General features: G+C 44.4%; 1 protein-coding gene across 1 annotated transcript in view; it reads right to left on the reverse strand.

Moving 5' to 3' along the window:
• The window catches only part of LOC139228763 (A disintegrin and metalloproteinase with thrombospondin motifs 12-like), an 801,719-nt gene extending 784,771 nt beyond the window's left edge, over positions 1 to 16,948 (reverse strand). Inside the window, exons 1-2 of the mRNA XM_070860105.1 lie at positions 16,601 to 16,948; positions 16,070 to 16,428 (exon numbers count right to left, since the gene is read on the reverse strand). Coding sequence (XP_070716206.1) covers positions 16,070 to 16,428; positions 16,601 to 16,724 — 483 coding nt within the window. The 5' untranslated portion in view covers positions 16,725 to 16,948. The remainder of the gene's footprint in view (positions 1 to 16,069; positions 16,429 to 16,600) is intronic.
• Between the last annotated feature and the right edge of the window lie 5,748 nt (positions 16,949 to 22,696).

Here is a 22,696-nt window from a genome sequence, read left to right on the forward strand (position 1 = left end):
GGGGGGAGCAGTGGATGTGGTGTATTTGGATTTCCAGAAGGCATTCGAAAAGGTGCCACATAAAAGGTTACTGCACAAGATAAAAGTTGATGGGGTTGGGGGTAATATATCAGCATAAATCGAGGATTGGCTAACCAACCAAAAACAGAGAATCGGGATGAATGGGTCATTTTCCGGTTAGCAAACAGTAACCAGTTGGGTGCCGCAGGGATCGGTGCTGGGGCCTCAATTATTTACAATCTATATTAATGATTTGGATGAAGGGACCGAGTGTAATGTTGCAAAGTTTGCTAATGATGCAAAGATGAGTGGGAAAGCAAATTGTGAGGGCACAAAAAATCTACAAAGGGATACAGACAGACTAAATGAATGGGCAAACATTTGGCAGATGGAATATAATGTGGGAAAATGTGAGGTTATCCACTTTGGCAGAAAAAACAGAAAAGCAAACTATAATTTAAATGGAGAAAAATTGCAAAGTGCTGGAGTACAGAGGGACCTGGTGGTCCTTGTGCATGATACACAAAAAGTTAGTATTCAGGTACAGCAAGTAATCAGGAAGGCAAATGGAATGTTGGTCTTTATTGCAAAGGGGATAGAGTATACATAAAGTATAAAAGCAGACAAGTCCTGCTACAATTATACAGGGTATTGGTGAGGCCACACCTGGAATACTGCATACAGTTTTGGTTCCATATTTAAGGAAGGATATATTTGCATTGGAACCTGTTCAGAGAAGGTTCACTAGGTTGATTCCGGAGATGAGGGGGTTGACTTATGAAGATAGGTTGAGTAGGTTGGGCCATTACACATTGGAGTTCAGAAGAATGAGAGGCGATCTTATCGAAACATATAAGATAATGAGGGGGCTAGACAAGGTGGATGCAGAGAGGATATTTCCACTTATAGGGGAAACTAAAGCTACGGGATATAGACTCAGAATAAGCGGTCACCCATTTAAAATTGAGATGAGGATGAATTTCTTCTCTCAGAGGCTTGTAAATCTATGGAATTGTCTGCCCCAGAGAGCTGTAGAGGCTGTGTCATTGAATGTATTTAAGGCAGAGATAGACAGATTTTTGAGTGATAAGGGAGTAAAAGGTTATGGGGAGCGGGCAGGGAAGTGGAGCTGAGTCCATGATCAGATCAGCCATGATCTTATTAAATGGCGGAGCAGGTTTGAGAGGCCAGGTGGCCTAATCCTGCTCCTATTTCTTATGTTCTTATGATGGATTTTTTTTTCCCACATGAAATACATCCACACAGCCCAACAATTATACTTTTTAGACATACAAGTGTCATAAAATCCTAACATCATCAGGGAATGGCAATAAGTAAGGTTAAGAGTGAAGGTCATCTGCAGCTAGAGGAAGAGCTTCAACTCCATGGCAAGCATGGTGCTCCCTGAAGCGATTCAGGCTACCACTGCATTAAAATCTTTGCCTTGGAAACATTTTAGGGTAGTACTGGAGATATTTGACATTAATCAATCTGCAGGGCTTAGACACATGCAGCAGAATGCCTGAGCTAATACCTATAAAAAGTTTCCATGGAGTCAAGGGAGATTCAGACCTGTGTCCATGATCAGATCAGCCATGATCTTATTGAATAGCGGAGCAGGTTCAAGGGGCCATATTGCCTACTCCTGCTCCTATTTCTTACGTTCTTATGTTCTCGAAGACTGAGGAAGATTGACAAGAGAACGCCAAACAGGAGATAGGAGAAGCACGGTTGCGATGGAATTCAGTTAAGTTTGATTCAAGAAACTTTGACTCAAGTTAAAACATAACTTAGCCTCCCCATTCCCATATAATAACTTCCCTAACCCTGCAATAAATACCAGCTAGCACTATGAACCCCTTCATTTTCTCCTCAAAACCCTTTCCATTCTCAGATTCCTTTTCACCACTGTATCAACAAATATTGTAGACAACACTTAACAACCGTTGTCACTTTGAAAATCATTTATTATCCCGATCTCGAATGTGTGTCTGTGCCTAGTGCTCCTTTCTAACATTGGGGGAATCCTGTGATTGCCTCTCCTCGTGTTTCTTCTCAGTAAAAGCCTCACAGATTGCTATCAGGTGTGTTTCAGGAGAGAAAGCTGGAATGAGGAGGCTCTCGATGTCTGTCAGCAGGTACCCCTGACGGGCCTGCTTCAGGCTGACACGTTTCTGCTGGTATAGGGTCAGTCTGGCCCTTTCTGCTCTCTGGCTCCTTTGAAGTCCTGCGGAAGCATAAGCATCGAGAAAGGGAACAGCATCATCCCTTGGCAGTTGCAGGAACTTGCTTGAAGTCTCCAGGTCATTGTGCCTGCTGATCTGTGAGTGAGCAGACCGCATTGCAGCAATGACATTGCTAAGGTTCCTATCAATAACACTCTCAATTCAGACAAACTTGTCTGATAATCTGTCCATTATAGCCCAAAACCTGTATGGCAACATTCTGAGCATTCAGGAAAGAGAAGGCAATGTGGCTTCTGGTCAGAGGAGCTGTGCTACAGATGGCCCTGAAGCGGCAAGGCTGTCTGCATATTTCTAATGCCTTGCATGAGCACCCAACACGTGAGGATTGCACCATGTGTCAGAAGCTGTTAGGCAAATCCACCCATGACTCCAATAATCTCTCATGCTCAGAAAGCATCTTTCTTTTAAATGCTCAACCCCAGAGGTTCAGATTCCTAGCCTCACCAAGTACTTCTTCTTCCTCCACTTCCAACTACTCCTGCTGCCTTGTGCTCTGTGCATCATTCATTTTAATGCCCGCTAGCTAGCTGTCTAAATCCCCCAGGTAGCTTGCTCTGTTCACTTGTTTGCCAAACTGCAATTTAGGGTTAGGTGTCATGTGAGGTGCTTGGTGACTGTTCCTAGGTGGTTTCACTGCAGCTTCCTGTGCCATACCTGTTGAGACAGAAAGAGCAAACTGTTAGAAGCAACTCCAAGCAAGATGGGATGCAACTGCCCTCAGCAAGCAGCTGCAATAGTACTCCAGATGTTTGTCAGCTTGCATATCCATACTCGTGGGAAGATCTAGGATGGACAATTAAGGAAACATCATTGGCATACAATCCCTACCCTGTGGCATTGTCTCTTATTTCACTATCTCTGGCAGCTCTTGTGCTCTTAATGTTCTGGAACTCCTCAAATGGTGAGTTTGATGATTGAACCTTGATCTCTCCCGTTGTGAGCCACTCTCTTCTGTTGCGAGTGGCCTTCTCCTCCAAAAGAAAAAGCAGGGATAGAGATGTGACAATATGTGCATGGAATCTGCTTCCCACCTTGTGTGAAGATAGGCTTTGGAAGGATTCATAGAATCATCGAATAGTACAGCACAGAAGGATGCCATTTGGCCCATTGAGTCTACGCCAGGAAACCAGTTAAACCCACATGCCGGCTCTTTCCCCATATCCCTGCAATTTTTTCTTTTCAAGTATTTATCCAATTCCTTTTTGAAGACTACTATTGAATTTGCATCCACCACCCTATCAGGCAGTGTATTCCAAATCCTAACCACTCGCTGCGTAAAAAGATTTTTCCTCCCGTCACCCCTCTGGTTCTTTAGCCAATCACCTTAAATCTGTGCCCTCTGGCTATCGATTCTTCAGCCATTGGAAACAGGCTCTCCTTATTTACTCTATCTAAACCCTTCCTGATTTTAAACACTTCTATCAAATTTCCTCTTAGCCTTCTCTGCTGTAAGGAGAACAACCCCAGCTTCTCCAGTATGTCCACATAACTGTAATCCCTTATCCCGAGAACCATAGTAAATCTCTTCTGCACCCTCTCCAAAGCCTTCACGTCCTTCCTAAAGTGTGGTGCCCAGAATTGGACACAATGCTCCAGCTGGGTACTCTATGCCTCTATGAAGCCCAGGATCCCATAGGTTTTATTAACTGCTTTGTTAACCTGTCCTGCCACCTTCAAAGATTTGTGCACAAACACACCTCAGGTCCCTCTATTCTCTGTTAAAAATTAACACTTACCTGGGTCTCTTCTGGAACCCAGCCTGCTTGCCACCAGCTTTCTTTGGCGGGTCTGGCATTCAGCAAGACTCATGCGACTGCGTGTTAAAATCGCAGATACCAACATTTGAGTATTTATGAGGTCGTTGCCTGTCTCAAGCAAGCACCTCACAATCCTCCAGAAACCAAGGAGTTAAATTGGCAGTGGTGCAGCGCGAAACGGGTGGCAAGTACTTGCCTCTATTTTAACACGGGAGGTTAAAATTGATGCTTATAGACCCAGGGCTGGATTTTCAGTCTGTTGCCACCTCAGTTTGCGCCCCAGAGGGGCAGTAATGGCAGCAGAAATCATTTCCAGGCAGGCGGCCAGCTTCCTGTGCCCCACCGGGACATTCGGTGCTGGGTTTGCGGGGGCACGAAGAAGTACCGTCCAGGAGAGGTTAGCCGGTGTGTAACGACCCTGGTGCGACACCATTTTGAAATTTGTTTTGCGCGCGCCCCGTAGCATGCCCTAGTGGAACCACCTGGGAAAGCTGGCGGTCTGAGCTGTACCAGCCGCAGTGAGGGAACGAATATCTACCGGAGGTAAGTGTGATTCTTTTTTATTTTTGCAATTTATGTTGATGTGGCGTCAGTAAGGTATTGGGAATGTTTTTGGTGGTTTTTTTGCCGATTTTTTTCCCCCCCACAAGGAATCCTCTCTTAGGGTGCTCCGAGGTTGGCTGTTTAGCTCTGGCTTTTGAGATGCTCAGCCGGCCTTGCGCCCTAAAAGAGGTGTGGAACGCCTCCCTGAGCTCCACACTCAGGGCCCAGTTGATGAATTTTGCAGCTGTAGATGCATACCATTTCCCGGCGCAAAATTTACCGCTCCGCCTGGGTTAACGCCGCAAAAGAGGCGCGACCGAATTTCCACCCCCCAGAGTTTATAAAATCCTATAAGTTTAACAAAGGTATCAAAACAGCAAAATGGGATGAAAACACGTCACAAAAGGAATAAAAGTCACTGAAAAATCAAATACTGTAGTTACAAATGAACAATGATGGGCAATTGGTCACCCATAAACTGCAATCCACGACAAATTTAATACCACTGATTGCACATTGCGGTTCAGAATGTGTTGGACCATATAGCAATCTACTGTGGGAGGAAAGCGGTCATTCAACTCAAATCAGATGATAATGCAATACAGTGCTTTCAATACTTAGCAGCAAGTCAGACAAAAACAGGGCAAAGTATTTGGCACAGAGTAAAGAAAACTAAACATGTTTGAACGGAAAGACAAGAATATAAAATTACAAGTTATAGGCTATAGGTGTGGACAGATAACCCGCACAGGAAGCATGGCCAGCAGTTGAAATTGTCCCAGGTACTCACCCAGCAATGCACCACTCTCTTCCTGCAGCCTGTGATTATAGCTATATTCATCCCATTGATATCAATGGAAATAAAAATAAGGTTTTTGACAGAGATACAATAGCACCCATATCCTGCCGCAGCGACATGGCCAGTGCGCCAGCGCAGCCTTCGGCCGCCTGAGGAAGAGAGTGTTTGAAGATCAGGCCCTCAAATCTGCCACCAAGCTCATAGTCGACAGGGCTGTAGTGATACCCGCTCTCCTGTATGGCTCAGAGACGTGAACCATATATAGTAGACATCGCAAATCACTGGAGAGATACCACCAACGATGTTTCCACAAGATCCTTCAAATCCCCTGGGAGGACAGACACACCAACGTTAGCGTCCTCGATCAGGCCAACATCCCCAGCATCGAAGCACTGACCACACTCGACCAGCTCCATTGGGCGGGACACATTGTTCGCGTGCCTGACACAAGAATCCCAAAGCAAGCGCTCTACTCGGAACTACTACACGGCAAGCAAGCACCAGGTGGGCAGAGGAAACATTTCAAGGACACCCTCAAAGTCTCCTTGATAAAATGCAACATCCCCACCGACACCTGGGAGTCCCTGGCCAAAGACCGCCCTAAGTGGAGGAAGTGCATCCGGGAGGGCGCTGAGCACCCCGTTGCCGAGAACATGCAAAAAACAAGCGCAGGCAGTGGAAGGAGCATGCGGCAAACCAGTCCCACCCACCCTTTCGTTCGATGACAGTCTGTCCCACCTGTGACAGAGACTGTAATTCCTGTATCCCGTCAGTCACCTAAGAACTCATTTTTAGAGTGGAAGCAAGGCTTCCTCAGTTTTGAGGGACTGCCCATGATGATGATGAAGAACCGGTCTTTCTTTGAATATGCAGATCTTGCTTCCATTATGTCACTGGGCTCTGACTGCTGAACCACGCAGGCAAAATCCTGTTTATTGTCTATCTCTAGTTGCCCTGAGAAGGTGCTGGTAGGCCTTCTCCTGGAACCACTGATGTCCTTGTAGTGATGGTGTTGGCAAGCAATTTTGGGATATTGATCCAGCAACAATGAAGTAACGGGAATATATAATTCAAGATGTTTTGTGACCCAAAGAGGAACTTGGAAATAACAGTGTTCGCACCACATCATTGCTCTTGTCCTGCTCAATAGTAAAAAAAGCAGGGGAGTTGCTGCTGAGGTAACCCATTGGCCTTCCTAATCGATTGCTTTACCTGCATGCTAACTTTGTGTTTCCTGTACAAGGACACCCAAGTCTCTCTGAATAACATTTAATAGTTTCTCACCATTTAAAAAATAGTGTTTTACTATTCTTCCTACCCAAGTGAATAACCTCACATTTCCCCACATTATACTCAATCTGTAACTCTATTGGCTACTCATTTAACCTGTCTATATCCCTTTGCAAGCTATTTGTGCCCTCCTCACAGCTTACTTTCCCACCTAGCTTTGTATCATCAGCAAACTTGGATACATTGCACTCAGTCCCTTCATTTATGTCATTAATATTGATTATGGCCCTTACGGCTAAAGGGATCAAGGGGTATGGAGAGAAAGCAGGAAAGGGGTATTGAGGGAGTGATCAGCCATGATCTTATCGAATGGTGGTGCAGGCTCGAAGGGCTTACTCCTGCACCTATTTTCTAAGTTTCTGTAAATAGCTGAGACCCAAGCGCTGATCCATTTATCCCTATTCTCTGTTTTCTGTTGTTAACCAATCCTCTATCGATGTTAATATATTACCCCTAACCCCATGAGCCCTTATCTTGTGTAGCCACCTTTTGGCCAGAATTTTGCCGGCACTCAGAGGGTGGATTCAGAACCGCGTCCGCTGTCAAAATGTAAAAATTTGACAGCGGGTCAGGATCCTGCTGTCAACACGCCTCCATGTCAGTTTCCCAAGTGCCGGGTCTGCCTGCGCCTTACAACTATTTTAGTTACACCTGTAAATCAAATGTCCCTTCTAAAAGGGTAAATTAGATGACAAACTTTAATACAAGTGCCCCCTTATTAAAGGGGGGGGGCACTAAAACCGACACATAAACAAATAAAATTTTGGCCATCAACTTAATTCAAATTAAAATTTAGTTGCCGGGGGTGATGATGCACTCCAGTCCCTCCGGCGCTCACCTCTTGCTCCATCTCCAGGGACACCCTGGCTTGGATGTAACCGCGGAAGAGAGACAGGCAGTCCTGCACCTTACAGACCCAACACCAAGCAGCAGGGGAGCCAATTGACATAGTTAACAACTTGGTAAAAGGTACTTAAACATCATTTTACCATTTACTTAACATTTTACCAGCTTTTTGATAAGTTTCAGTGCCCTGGGATCACTTCAATTAAGTAGGTCGGGTTTTTAAGAACTCTCCATTGCTCTGAATGGGTGACAGCTGCAAAAGCAGTATAAAAGCTACCATTTCACAGCTGTTCACTTTCCAATGTTAGAAGCTGGAGCCTTCAGGATTTGGAAAACACTTTTCAGCTTTATGCAGGTTAGAAATGTTTGGAGTAAACTTTCTTTCCACAGTCACCTCCTTGGATCAACCTCTCTCACCATTGACAGATTGCTTCGGTCATCTCAATTTCAGCTGCCATCTATTCCAGCAGCATCGGTGCCCTTGAAAAAATCTCAACTTAGTCCGCAGAATCCCACCATGATCAGCCCCAACACCAACAGCACCAGGCACACCAGTAATGACAACAACATGCTCCGCAATCACCTGATGCTGCACAGGACACAAGGCATCAGCACTTGGCAACATTGCTGCCTAGGAGGTCAGTGATGGCCTCACCATGGTCAAAGTTAATTTACTTGATGGCAAACACGCTAGCTGCCACATTATACACCAGATTGGCACCACCCCACATCAGCACCATAAAGCATCCCAGCAAAGTCCAAGCTATTCCTTTCACACTCATCATCATCATCATTGTGGGGGGTGGGGCGGGGGGGGTACAGTTATGTCTCACCATTCACTACAACTCACTAAGTCACTTCCAAAAGGTGCACACAAATTTGTCCAAGAACGCAAAGTGCTGAAAATAAAGGGGACAAAATTTGGTAGTGCCCCATTTGGGGGCGGTAACTGAGGGAAGGCGGGACTTCCTGTGCCCGGCGCAGAAGTCTCGCCACGGTCGCGAAATTGGGGTTACCCTCAGAGAGGAAATGGAGCACAATGTCAGGTGCTCCACTTCCTCTCAGGACTTGGACCAGGGCTGTCAGCGCACGAATTTTCCAGCACTACATGTAGCGCCGTGCAGTGCTGGCGCGAGCACAGGGTCCTTCCCTTCCATTAAAGGGAACGGCATGCTCCGAGCTTTGCAGTGGGAGTGGGGTGCCGTGGCCACAGCCCGGCACAGCCTGGCAGCATATGAAGAGCCTGGGTGCAGCCGTGCACCTCTGTGCAGTGCCTGTTAGTGTTTGCAGCACTGTAAAAATTAATGTGGACCTGGTCCCTTTAAGGATACCAGCTGATGATGCGTCATCAAGTAACACCATCAGACCCGCTTCCTTTTAATTGGCTGGGCACCTCGCAGGGTGGGTTTAACAAGCCCCATCAACAGAAAAATTCCTTCACTGATCGGGATGGAACCGGGGTAGCAACCTGCTACCTACCTCGGCCGCACTAAGCCCGCCTAGGTCGGCAAAATCGCAGCCATTAGCTGGCATCTTGTCAAATGCTTTTTGGGAATCCAAATATACTACATCCACTGTTTCCCCTTTATCTACCCGGATTGTTACAGCTTCAAAAAACTCAAACAAATTTGTCAAACATGATTTCCCTTTCATAAAACCATGTTGACTCGGCCTAATTATACTACGATTTTCTAAGTGCCCTGTTACCACTTCCTTATTAATGGATACCAGCATTTTACTGACAATTGATGTCAGACTAACTGATTTCTCTCCACCTTCTTTCATGATATCTCACATGGCTTCACTTCACACTCACATACATACCACTGCTGCAACACACACATTCACATCTCACATCTTGCACACACTGAAAGCTATTTAACATGGCAGGCACATCACCTAAACACACTCACAGACACACTTCCCTTTCTCTTGCAGGCCAAGTTAGCGCACAACTGCAGTGCGCAACAGACGAGATGCCAGGATTCAAACCCTGATCTACCTTGAGGAATCCGTCTGTCATATTATTGGACGAGCAGTCACAGAGTCCGTGGCCAGCAGAGAAGTTGAAACCATTACTGATGATGACAGTGTGCTCCACAGAGCTCAGATGATGACCTTTTGAAGGCTGGTGGGCATGCACACGGAAATGCTAGGTGCAATGACAAGCCTGCCCGAGAGCCACTTGTCAGTGTCAAGGAGCATGGAGGAGTCCGGCGCCAACATTGCATTAGGCTTTGTGCAGAACTTGGAGCCCATGATTTCCAGACTGTTCTCCACATGCACCCTTGCCCTAATTCTCTCTGTTCAGAGAGAAGACAATAAAGTCGCTTCACCTGGAGTAGAGTGCCTCGGTGACCTCCCGGATACAGCAATGGATGGCGAACTGGGAGATGTTAGCTATGTCTCCAGTGGCAGACTGGAAGAATCCACTAGCAGAAAAATGAGGGCCGCGGTGACCTTGAGGGCCACTGGCAGAGTCATCATCGCCCTGCTTTGACTCAGGTCAGGTTGCAGGAGGTGGAAGAGTTCTGTGACCACCTCCTAATATACTGCCCCAGGCTTAAGTGGAGTTAAGAGAAGTACTCTTGTAAGACCCCATGTGGGTAATGCCTCCTGCTGAGAGAGCCTTCCTGGCCCTCCTCCTCTCACTGCGAGCATCTTGTCCTCTTATGTGCTGCATCTGCTTTATCTCCCTCTGATACTCGAGCGTGAGGGGCCCTATGTAGAGCAAGTGATGTGAGCAGAAGTCTTTAAAGCGTTCTCCACTTGCACCAACACTCTCTGTCACCTCAGCAACTTTAAATAAGTTTAGAAAGCTCCAAGAGTTGCAGAAACTTAGACAGGGCCAGTAGAACTGAAAAACCATGTCAGCTGCAAGTTGTTGATGATGATCCATTTAAATATCACTGCTGGGGCACCTTCCTGTGCTGAACGCTTGCTCAGCTGGTCATGATTAGAGGAGGGCGTTAAGTGGAGTGGTGACATCCAAAATGGCAGATCGTGCTCAAATCAACATTGCGCACTCCTTGACATCACGGCCTGCCTAATCTAAATATCTGCAGTGAGCGCAGGCAATAGCAGCGCTGCCGATCTGCCCAAAATGTTGCTGTCACGAGACTCACCGGAAGCAGGTGGAAGCGAGTCGGCCGCCATTTTTCTTCAAAATAGGCCTTAACAACCGGCGCTAAACCCCTGAATTTCTAGGCCAAAATCTCTTCAATCGAGGTGCTACTGTCTATAATCCAGAAAATGGAGGACCTAACTTTTAGGTCCTAAGGGAAGGAGGCCCCCCAAAAGGTGGAAGGAGGTGGCCTTGGCACAGAGTTCCACCTCACCCCTATAAAGGAAGTCCTTCTGAAACCTGGGTTACATTCCATTGTGTGTCTTCACATTCTCTTTTTAAAAGGGGAAAAGGTCCACAACTGAAGACAAGGAAGTACCACCCCAATCTCCCAAATCATCAATCACCTCAGAACCTCCGACCACTGTAGGATTTATAGGAGGTTAAGTTTCAATGGAAAGACAAGAGCAGGCACCAAGGGTGGTCTTAAACAGTAAAAAGGTATGTTGTCAGTGAGTACAGTTTTAAATCTCATTGGTTAAGGAGATACAATGTTGGCCCCATCATTTACTAAAGTCCCAGATGCCCTGCTGCCCTCACTGCACCATCAGCAGTTTGCACTTCCAGCAGGGTACAGCGCAAATTATATTCAAGCTGAATGATGCAGGGAAATGTCTAACTAACGGCACCTACCGTGAGATGCCCCGCTCCAGCCAGATTTGGCCCAATGTCTATTCTGGGTCTCTTGTATAGCACAATAAGTTGGGCCATTTTCTAAGAGTGAACCTGTGCACATATTGTTAAAGCAATAAAGAAAGCAACAGATGAAACATCCTAGGCAAAAATACACCAATTCACAATGCTCACAGTTAAACATCTGCAGCATTGATCAACACCACTGATAGATTTTCCACATACTCAGTCCTAAGGCACACTAAATCCTCACACAAGTGAAACAAAGTATGCAATAAAGAAATTTCTGTGCCTAGTACAGCTCATAAACTACTTCTGGTTCCATTCCCCCCCCCCCCCCCCCCCCCAACACCATCTGTGACCTTTGGCAGACTTGCTGCACCATCTGCTTCCATTTATGAACTGTGGGGCTGAGGGGTCTCGTCAGAGCCGAGATGTAGTACTATTCATCTTTTCCTTGCACGCCAGCAGGGAAATGCTTTAGGAAGCAGGGCTTTCCCAGCATTTGCCAAGCAAGTGAAAGGGACATATTAAAACGACAGATCTATGGGGCACCACCCTGTGGTGCAGTGTGTCGGAGCAGTACTGAGAGTGATCATCAAACAAGACAGTGCTTGCAACTGTGGGCATCAATAATTGGTAGTAACAGTGTCATAAAGTATCTAGCACTAACGACACCACTTCATCAACGCCAACCTAAAGAGCAGATACCACACACACACACATTTATCAATCCACATAACACGTATTTAACTCTTAAATTGATGAATAAGACTTTGTAATTGCTTCCTGGAAGAGAAATACCACAAAAAAACTACTAAGATATCATGAAATCGTCTAAGGGCTTCAAAGCTTCCAAATCCAAGTACATTTTCCCAAACCACTCCGAATTGACTCCACTGAAGTGAAGAGAGCCACATCTCCTCCACATGGTTAAAATTACTGGAGCAACTGCGGAGGGACTGATACCCAACATATTAGAATGATGATAAAATATAGATTTCTTTTTAGAGTTACAGATACACATTGGGGGGAGCACTTTGAACAAAAAACACTCCTCTAGGTTCACTATCCCATTCAAATGTCCAAATGCCATTGCAGCTCGACACCTCACTTCATTGACAGCTTGTATTTTGAGATGGCCAGTTAACTTCTTCAACTGTAAATTCACGAATTAGAAGCAATTTTTTCAAAATAAACGATTTATATTTTAATAAATCACAAAACACTGCCATCATTAATTGGAAAATTGAACTGGAATTCATGGCATATCTAGTCCGAGCAAGTATCTAACTTATAAATTCAAAGTGAACCCCTAGCTCACCAGAGAGATTTTTGTGTTTCCTTTTAGGCAGACATATGTCTCCGACTGATTGTGATATAAAACGTCACTCATAGCTATGGCAGATGGATGAGTTTCCAGCTCTTCTTGTCTGCTTTCTTAACACTAATAGCACCAACAAGAAGTGGCATTAGGAACATAAGAAATAGGAGTAGGAGTAAGCCATCTGGCCCCTCAAGCCTGCTCCGCCATTAATAAGATCATGGCTGATCTGATCATGGACTCAGCTCCACTTCCCTGCCCACTCCCCATAACCCTTTATTCCCATCGCTCAAAAATCTGTCTATCTCTGCCTTAAATATATTCAATGACCCAGCCTCCACAGCTCTGTGGAGCAGAGAATTCCATAGATTTACAACCCTCTGAGAGAAAAGATTCCTCCTCATCTCAGTTTTAAATGGGCGGCCCCTTATTCTGAGACTATGTCCCCTAGTTTTAGTTTCCCCTATGAGTGGAAATATCCTCTCTGCATCCACCTTGTCGAGCCCCTTCATTATCTTACATGGTTTGATAAGATCACCTCTCATTCTTCTGAACTCCAATGTGTATAGGCCCAACCTACTCAAACTTTATTCATAAGTCGACGCCCTCATCTCCGGAATCAACCTAATGAACCTTCTCTGAACAGCCTTCAATGCAAGTATATTCTTCCTTAAATACGGAGACCGAAACTGTATGCAGTACTCCAGGTGTGGCCTCACCAATATCCTGTACAGTTGTAGCAGGACTTCTCTGCTTTTATACTCTATCCCCCATGCAATAAAGACCAATATTCCATTTGCCTTCCTGATTACTTGCTATACCTGAATACTAACTTTTTGTGTTTCATGCACAAGGACCCCCAGGTCCCTCTGTACTGCAGCACTTTGCAATTTTTCTCCATTTAAATTATAATTTGCTTTTCTATTTTTTCTGCCAAAGTGAATAACCTCACACTTTCCCACATTATACTTCATCTGCCAAATTTTTGCCCACTCGCTTAGCCTGCCTATATCCCTTTGCAGAATTTTTGTGTCCTCTTCACAATTTGCTTTCCCACCCACCTTTGTATCATCAGCAAACTTGGCTACATTACACTCGGTCCTTTCACCCAAGTCATTAATATAGATAGTAAATAGTTGAGGACCTAGCACCGATCCCTGCGGCACCCCACTAGTCACCATTTGCCAACCGGAAAATGACCCATTTATACCGACTCCCTTTACTGTTAGTTAGCCAATCCTCTATCCATGCTAATATATTACCCCCAACCCTGTCAACTTTTATCTTGTGCAGTAACCTTTTATGTGGCAACTTATCGAATGCCTTCTGGAAATCCAAATATACCACATCCACTGGTTCCCCCCTTATCCACCCTGCTCGTTACATCCTCAAAGAACTCCAGCAAATTTGTCAAACATGATTTCCCTTTCATAAAACCATGCTGACTCTGCTTAATTGAATTATGCTTTTCCAAATGTCCCGCTACTGCTTCCTTAATAATGGACTCCAACATTTTCTGCCTTTAGTCCCATTATTTTACCGAAGATATAGAAAGGTCTGTTTTGTAAGTCCACAGCATGTTATTCTGCAATTATGTTATTCTACATGTGGTCATTTCTATCATGTAATATAGAAAAGTTTTTATACAAAGATTGTACAGTACGACATACATCTTGAGCTCCCAGCTCCTGATCGGTCATTTGCCAAAACATTGTAGCTTTTAATCTTTTTCTGTGTACAGGTACTATCAAAAACTAAAAGCTCCACATAGTATTGAAACATTTTATTTTGCTTAAAACATAAATACTATTACAATTAGAGTGCTTGCATTATCCAGTAGAGGACTGAGTCAAACTTGTGGTTGGAGGAATTTTCTTCTGCACAGCAGAATTTTAAGTGGTAGTTTTCTTGTGGTATCTGGAAACTCGGTACACTGCTCAAGATGTACTGTAAGATTAGCAGAAGATTTGTATTTTCACAACTATCTTTCATACACAGAATTGGCTGTTGCCCTTGCATTTCTGCCTTGCAAGCTAAAAACAATCCTTAAGCCAGTACCCTATTAGAAAATTAGCCAATCGACATTTGGTTATTGGGTAATTAGAGCACAGAAGTTAAGTAAATTTTGGCTCAAAAGTGCAATGCTGCACTGAATTCTGCTGAAGTGGCAGAAAGACAAGACTAAATAATGTTTATTTCCTCCTATCCCCCAAATAAAAACAATAAAAGCTGGTCACAGATGTAGCAGTCCTGTGAACTGCAGAGACACATGTGCATTTTGTGCAGTATGCAATGTCAAAGCTATGAATGGCAAAGTAACATTAGGAGGGAGATTTATGATCATAGTTATACCGCATCCACTGATTGACACAAATGCCTTTTTAGAGCAGTGCAATGGGCAACATCAAGTTATGTCATCCTCACACTTAAGAAAAAATAGAGCTAAGTGCAAATGTATTTAAATGCACACACTGAGTTCTGATCAACGGCCTCCAACTATTGGTGAGATTTCTAATATAGAAAAGACCTGATGAGATAGTTGGCTTTAAAAAAAAATCAGCACCCTTTCCTCAAGATGTTGACACATTACCAGATCACAGTTCTGAGGGCACCCAATTATTCATCAGTAAGCTTCAGAAGTGGTACCGCTTGGCTATTTGACTGCACTTGAATCACATTTGTTGTCACATCTAGCACAATGTCCAACAGGGGTTGATAGATGCCAATCAGGAGCAGGAACCAAGGTTACTGTTTCCCTCCATTATATGGGGCTGGTGATGCCAACTGTACTGTTCCAACACTACCCAAGCTGAGATCAGCTAACTCAGTACAGACCAGAGTCAAACCTGGGGCCTTCCTGGTCTGTGTGACTTTACTTACCAGATACACTGGTAGCTCTTTTGAGACAACAGAGCAATAAACTGGTCCAATTTTTAAAAAAGTTAAAAAGTTATCTTTTCTTAAAAAAAATTCACTTCCTTGTCTAGTATTTCTGTGATGTGGAAACCAGCAGGAAAGCAATACGGGCAGTGAAACCCATGCAAGCACAAAAAGCTCTGCTGAGGCTTAAACGTGACATATATCAACATGAATGATTATCACAAAACCAGAAAATGCTAGAAGCACTCAGCATCTGTGGAGAGAAGTGGCCAGTTACCCCGATGAAAGGTTGTGCCTGAAACGTGAACTGCTCATTTCTCCCCACACAAACTGTACTGACTTGTTGAGCGTTTGCAACGTTTTCTGGTTTGGCTTCAGATCTCCAGCATTTACAGTATTTTTTGGTATGAATAATTATAATCTCTAATGGAAAACCTTGACATTTCTGTTGTGATGTGGTACTTCATGTGCTAGACAGCATATAAATCATGTGTGCTTTGTTTTGGATTGTTCTGGCGGGGGAGGAGAGGTAATTAGTTCACCTCCAATGAAATTAAAACCAACTCAGTCTTTGCACATTTTCAGCATTGTTAGACTATCCCTGTTAAATCTCTCTTTACTACTTACCAGTCCTTTGCAGGTACTGATGGCAGCAGTGCCACGCCCCAGATCTTGATGCTCTACTCTGCCTATGAAATGACACGTGTTCTCTGCATAGGCCTGAACCATGGCACCAGTTACGTTTCCGTACCTTTTCTCCAGGACGTAGCCCGGAGAAAGAAAGAATTCATTGATGGTCAAGTTGAAAAGCAGTTTTCGCCCTCCGTGAACAATTTGGTAATAAACATGGTCCTCTCTCTTTCCAAGGTCCCGCCTTCCAACGTGATTGACATAATGAATGACGTCCCGGGAGAGCAACGTTCCACTTTCGTCCACTTTGACGGGATGAACTATTTCATAACTTTGCAAACTCCTAATAAACTTCTCTGAAAGAGAAACAACACAAAACTTAACCGCACAGATCTTTACAAAGGCGCCGGTGACGTTACTAAAGAATTGTTTTAGTTAGTAGCACTTTGCAGGAAGCAACGATTTGAATGAACGATCACTAATGCATGAGTGGGAACGGTGCAGATGGATTTTCGAAAATTCACAAACCTCGCTTTTCGTCTGCACAATGCAAACTGTCCGGCTGACGAACGCCGTGGCTGGTTGCCAGAAAACTAAAGACTTTAAAAAGTACAGGAAAGCCGATGATAAAGCGCACTCCCACACGGAGCATGGTTCAATTAAAAGTTACATCGATTTAAAGCAGGTCCTGCAGTCAGACTGTGAGAGTGCGGGATCGATGCACGGGCCCTGTCCATGGGCCGGCACCAACAAAAATGAGTACAGAGGAGAGAGTCTGAGATCGGACAGAAAAAAGAAAGTAGGCGATCGCTAGAGGAGGAGTGATCGAAAAGTTCAGCGTCTTATTTCTTGAGGAAAGAGGGAGGGTTCGATAACTGCCCATGGCGGTTTTCAACTAAAAAAAAATGCGAGTTAACTCCTGTTTACATGAACGCGTGTGCAATTCTATACAGATATGTGCGTGTTAACGCACGCAGTGATGATCTAAATAGGTTGCAGACCCTCCCCCCGCTGACAGCACTTAATGGGAATTCTGTTTTTAAACATTTTTGGATCGTGTGTGTGTGTGTTGATTTCATTCATTCACAAACAAACAGGCTGGACAGTGAATGGAGTGTATCTTAGAACTCGATACTTTCACCCGTTGCAACTGTAGAAGAGATATTGGGGGGGGGGGGAAAGAGAGACACGTGGGAAAGTTTGAAGGAGTTGAAATGACCCCCCAGGTTCCTGGGTTCGAATTTGACCTGGTGGTGTCGATAAGGTTGGGCAAAAGCACCATCTTTAATTAACAGTTTCTGCTCAGTCTTTAGACACCTATATTTATCGTCGCACGTCCTGCTTCTATTACATTAGCGACAGGTCTTTAAATTAAACATTTTCTCTCTTTCTCCGACGACTAAAAGTCGATTCCAACCTCCTCCCATCAAACGTGATTGATGTTGATTGCCTGCGCTATCAGTAGCAGTGCAAGTTTCAACTCACACAGCTCCGGAGAGGGTTCCCTTGTGTGCGTGCGGACGTGGATAAGCGCTCCCTTTAGGTTTCATTAAACCGGAGTCGGACCTCCAAACCCACCTCAGACAGGAGAGAAATACTGTTTATATTATAAAATCAATTGTAGTTATATGGCCACATCAGTTTTTTCCTCCGGGAAAGCCTGTTTATGTTTGAAGGGGAGAAAAACAGCCTGGCGGCACTTGTAATTGCTGGGTACCTCTGGAGACATAACTGCAGCTATCGTTCCCCGGCCTGAAACCACGACTGAAATACGAAAGCAACATTCGGACGCAGTTATAAAACATACATTGGCGTTTCAACTCGGCTCCGTTTCCACGGCATCCTCCCGCGCCTTGTATTTTACGAAGAATTGTAACTTGAGGCGTTTGAAACATTGTTCTCTGCGCGGTCACGCCGCTCTTTCGGTGAGCAGGCACGATGGGCCGAATGGCCTTCTTCAGCGCTTTCTGATTCCTATATGTCATCAACATCCACGCGACCCACTCCACTGAAACTTAACTGTGGCAAATATTGGGTAACCTGCGTTACCAATGCTCCCTTTTAACCCTTTAATCGCCCTGACACGTATTTAACTGACAAACTGGTGATCTTACTCATCCATAAAACTGCTGGGAAGTCGAGTTAAATACACACACACACACATGATTGCCCTTTTTTTTACACGTTAGGTGTCAGCTGTGGCTCAATGGGCCTCTGGGTCAGAAGGTTGTGGGCTCAAGACCCACTCCAAGGACTTGAGCACATAAATCTCGGCACACAGTGCTGCACCGTTGGAGGTGTTGTCTTTCGGAGGATATCTTAAATAGTCTGCCCTCTTAGGTGGATGTAAACGATCCGATGGCACTGTTTTGAAGAGCCGGTGTCCTGGCCAATGTTTGTCCTTCAATCAACATAACAAAAACAGATTATCTGGTCATTGTCACATTGCTATGTGTGGGAGCTTGCTGTGCGCAAATTGGCTGCCCGTATCCCATATTACAACAGTGACTGCACTCCAAATATATCTCATTGGCTGTACAGCGCTTTGAGACGTCCGGTGGTCGTGAAAGGCGCTATATGAATGTAAGTCTTTTTTTCTATTGATATCTCGTTGCGCACAGAAAACCTTTAAAGGGTTAATGACCAGCTTTTAAAAAATGTCAATTCTGCAAAATGAAAACTGAAGTAACATTAAGATATTCTTAGCTAATCACTGCAAGTCCCATTTACTAGTCGTTCAAGGCAAAAATCAAACCGCGTTGATTGTAGCCTTTTGAATCCTTTTTGTAACCAATATCCGGAATCATCACCACGTTAAAGCAGCTTGTCGGAAATAAGACCACGCTGGGCAGGGGGATGTTTTGGGTTAACGATAAATAATAAAGCTGCAACGCGCATTTATACTAGTGATTGAAGGACTTTACACAACGCATATTTGGATATTTATCCAAATAATTAATTCTGACAATCTGCATCAAGGATAGAACGATGCCACAATGTAATAACAGTCTTTAAAGTAACTGGAACAAGCCCAGTGTCCATTAAGGGAAGTAGCATCAATATAAACCCCTATTTAAAAGCCAGTTAACACAAAAATCAAACATTTATTGTGTATTTTTTGTCCAGTCCGCGGATGTGAGTGAGGACCGTATAATCTGGCTGTGAAGTTTTCCCCTTACAAGAGTTGATACAAGAGTAGAAATCGGTCATTAGAGTCACCTAGCGGCTAATGTGATGAATTCGTGATAGAAATTGCAGTCGGGAAGCGGGCATCTTCCGAGCAACAAAACAGGACCAGGAGGTTACCAGCCGTTGTGGAGAATCTCCCACCCATCAGTAATGATAACCTCTAAATCAAAGCGCCGTGAGTCGAAAAGTTTCTGATTTATGGTGTGTTTTTTGTTCTTCCCCCACCCCAATCTATCCACTGGAGCCAGCTCTGCTGAATATTCCATAAAGTGCAAACATTGTGCTTCGTGACTTCCGTAATTGTTCCTCGTGGCAGAGACCAGCAATGACTAGAATTGACATAACTCGTTTTAAGTGGGACATATGGTGAAATCCGTAAAACAAAAATCAGATCTCGACTTGTTCCGTATTATTTCCCCTCCCATCTTTCCTCTCCTGTGTTTGACTTCCTATTTCTTCAGTCTCGAAGTGGTTGCCGTGTAGTGACGTGTGACAGGTGACAAAGACGCAGGCCAATGTCCCTGTTCTTCCCAACCCACGGCCAAAAAAGGGAACAAAAGCAGGACATTTGAATTACACATCATCATCATCATAGGCAGTCCAATCATCATAGGCAGTCCCTCCGAATCGAGGAAGACTTGCTGCCACTCTAAAAATGAGTTCTTAGGGACTGAACAGTCCAATACGGGAATTACAGTCTCTGTCACAGGTGGGACAGACAGTCTTTGAAGGAACGTGTGGGTGGGACTGGTTTGCCACACGCTCCTCCCGCTGCCTGTGCTTGGTTTCTGCATGCTCTCGGTGATGAGACTTGAGGTGTTCAGTGCCCTCCTGGACGCATTTCCTCCACTTAGGGCGGTCTTTGGCCAGGGACTCCCAGATGTTGATGGGAATGTTGTATTTTATCAGGGAGGCTTTGAGGGTTTCCTTGAAATATTTCCTCTGCGCACCTTGGGCTCGTTTGCCATGAAGGAGTTCCGAGTAGAGTGCTTGCTTTGGGAGTCTTGTGTCAGGCATGCGAACAATGCGGCCCGCCCAGCGGAGCTGGTCGCGTGTGATCAGTGCTTCAATGCTGAGGATGTTGGCCTGGTCGAGGACGCTAATGTTGGTGCGACTCTCCTCCCAGTGGATTTGCAGGATCTTGCGGAGACATCGTTGATGGTATTTCTCCAGCGCTTTGAAGTGTCTACTGTATATGGCCCATGTCTCTGAGCCATACAGGAGGGCGGGTATCACTACAGCCCTGTAGACCGTGAGCTTGGTGGCGGATTTGAGGGCCTAATCTTCGAACACTCTTTTCCTCAGACGGCCGAAAGCTGCACTGGAGGCGGTGTTGAATCTCGTCGTCAATGTCTGCCCTTGTTGATAAAAGGCTCCTGAGGTATGGGAAGTGGTCCACATTGTCCAGGGCCATGCCGTGGATCTTGATGACTGGGGGGGTAGTGCTGTGCGGTAGGGACAGGTTGGTGGAGGACCTTTGTCTTACGGATGTTTAGTGTAAGGCCCATGCTTTCATGCCTCAATGAAGATGTTGACTATGACTTGGAGTTCAGCCTCTGAATGTGCGCAGACGCAAGCCAGTGAGAACCTGTTCAACCTTTGTGATTACACAGGAGGTCTGTCAACACCTATTACAAATAGGTTAGGCATTTCGGATCAGAACTGGTTGAAGAATTCTTGGGGCTCTGGGCACCAAGTACACTAAGAACCCCACCCCCACTCCAGTAAAACACAAATGTCTAGAAAAATACACAAAAAAGTAGGCCCGCAGAAAGTTTACACACTACATTAATAATAAAGATCATATCATAATAAACTTTGCTGAAATAAAACTGGTCGAGCAGTTGTATATACTTTTCCTGCATTATGATGTTTTTTTTTTCAGGGCCCCATATTTGTTTGGGGCCCCGGACACATGCCGTAGGTCCACATGTTAATCCATTCCTGTTTCAGATGGTCAGAACTAGAAAAGGAAAAGCAGGAGAGTCTTTCTATAGGACTAACTGGAAGGTTGAGGTTAGGAAAGAAGAACAGGTAAAGGTCAAACATGCAGATATTATTACAAACAGCAAGCAAGTGGTCTGTGGACAGATTTTTAGCAGTTTAGAAAGATGTAAAAAGTGCTGTATGATACAGAAAGGGGACCTGAATCAAATTGTGAAAAGGTATTAAGAGAAAAAGATGAGCAAAATTAGCTCTGAAATATACCTGTTCATTCTTTTCTTATCACATTACCGTCAAGCACTCCAAACACTTCTATGTGAGAATGTGAGATAGCAGTTTAAGTGTACTTTTTCCAATCTGATATACTACATTTGCTGTTTTATGGCATGGTCTGTCCTTTTTAAACAGGGTAAAATGTATTCAAATTTGCTCTACTGAACATCCTTGTGTCTGCAAATATGACTTTGAGCTCCCTGTAGCTTGCCACTTCAACTTGCTCTCTCGCTTCCAAACCAACTTTTTGGAGTGCACTGTTCCGATTTACAATGGGCAGCTGATCCACTCGGACAGATGATCAACACAAACTTACTGCAATACTTCATCTTTCACTTTGGAATTCTGGTTTGATAGGGTAGGCATCAAAAATATGTTTCCATTTATGGGGTGTCCAAAACCAAAGGTCATAAATATAAGATAGTCACTAATAAACCAATAAGGAATTCAAGAGGGAGAAACCCAGAAAGTGGTTAGAATGTGGAATTTGCTAGCTGAAGGAGTGGTTCAGGCAAATAGCATAGATGCATTTGATAAGTACATGAGAGAGCAAGGAATAGAAGGATATGCTGATAGGGTTAGATGAACTAGGGTGGGTGAAGGCTTGTGTGGAGCATAAACACCAACAGGTGGGCCGAATGGCCCGTTTCTATGTTGGAAGTTCTATGAATGTAGCAATTTCAAATTTTGTCATCCTCACTGTTTTCCTAATTCACCTCCCACTTAATATCACAACAGTTAGTTTTCATCGACTCTTGTTTTTCAATTGATTTACACATTTGCTGACATTTATATAAATCCAGCATTTTTTTAAATCTCTTTTCAGCTTTAAAAATAAACTATTCACGTGCTATTAAGCATATTACCTGCTTCTATACCTGACTCTTGACTGCTTTATGTCTTAATTTCAGTTCAGATGAAAGTTCCTTTTAGTTATTTGGGTAGCTGACACATAAAGAAAACTATCATAATGTTAAGGAGTCAACAAAGTAAACTACTGAGAGTTTCACAAAGATAAGTTTGTATTTGTCTGATACAGAGTGCCCACCCACTCCTCGTATAGACACTCCACACCCACTGAAGTCCAGAGAGCTCAGACACAGGTTGGGCGAGCCATCACCTCGGGCACTCAGTAAGGCTGCAATCAATAGTGGGGACAAATGCTTTAATGCAATACTTTGGACATCTCCCAACAAATCCCACTGATTAGTCTACTGT

The sequence above is a fragment of the Pristiophorus japonicus genome, chromosome 2 (genome assembly GCF_044704955.1).
Source record: "Pristiophorus japonicus isolate sPriJap1 chromosome 2, sPriJap1.hap1, whole genome shotgun sequence".
NCBI lineage: Eukaryota > Metazoa > Chordata > Chondrichthyes > Pristiophoridae > Pristiophorus > Pristiophorus japonicus.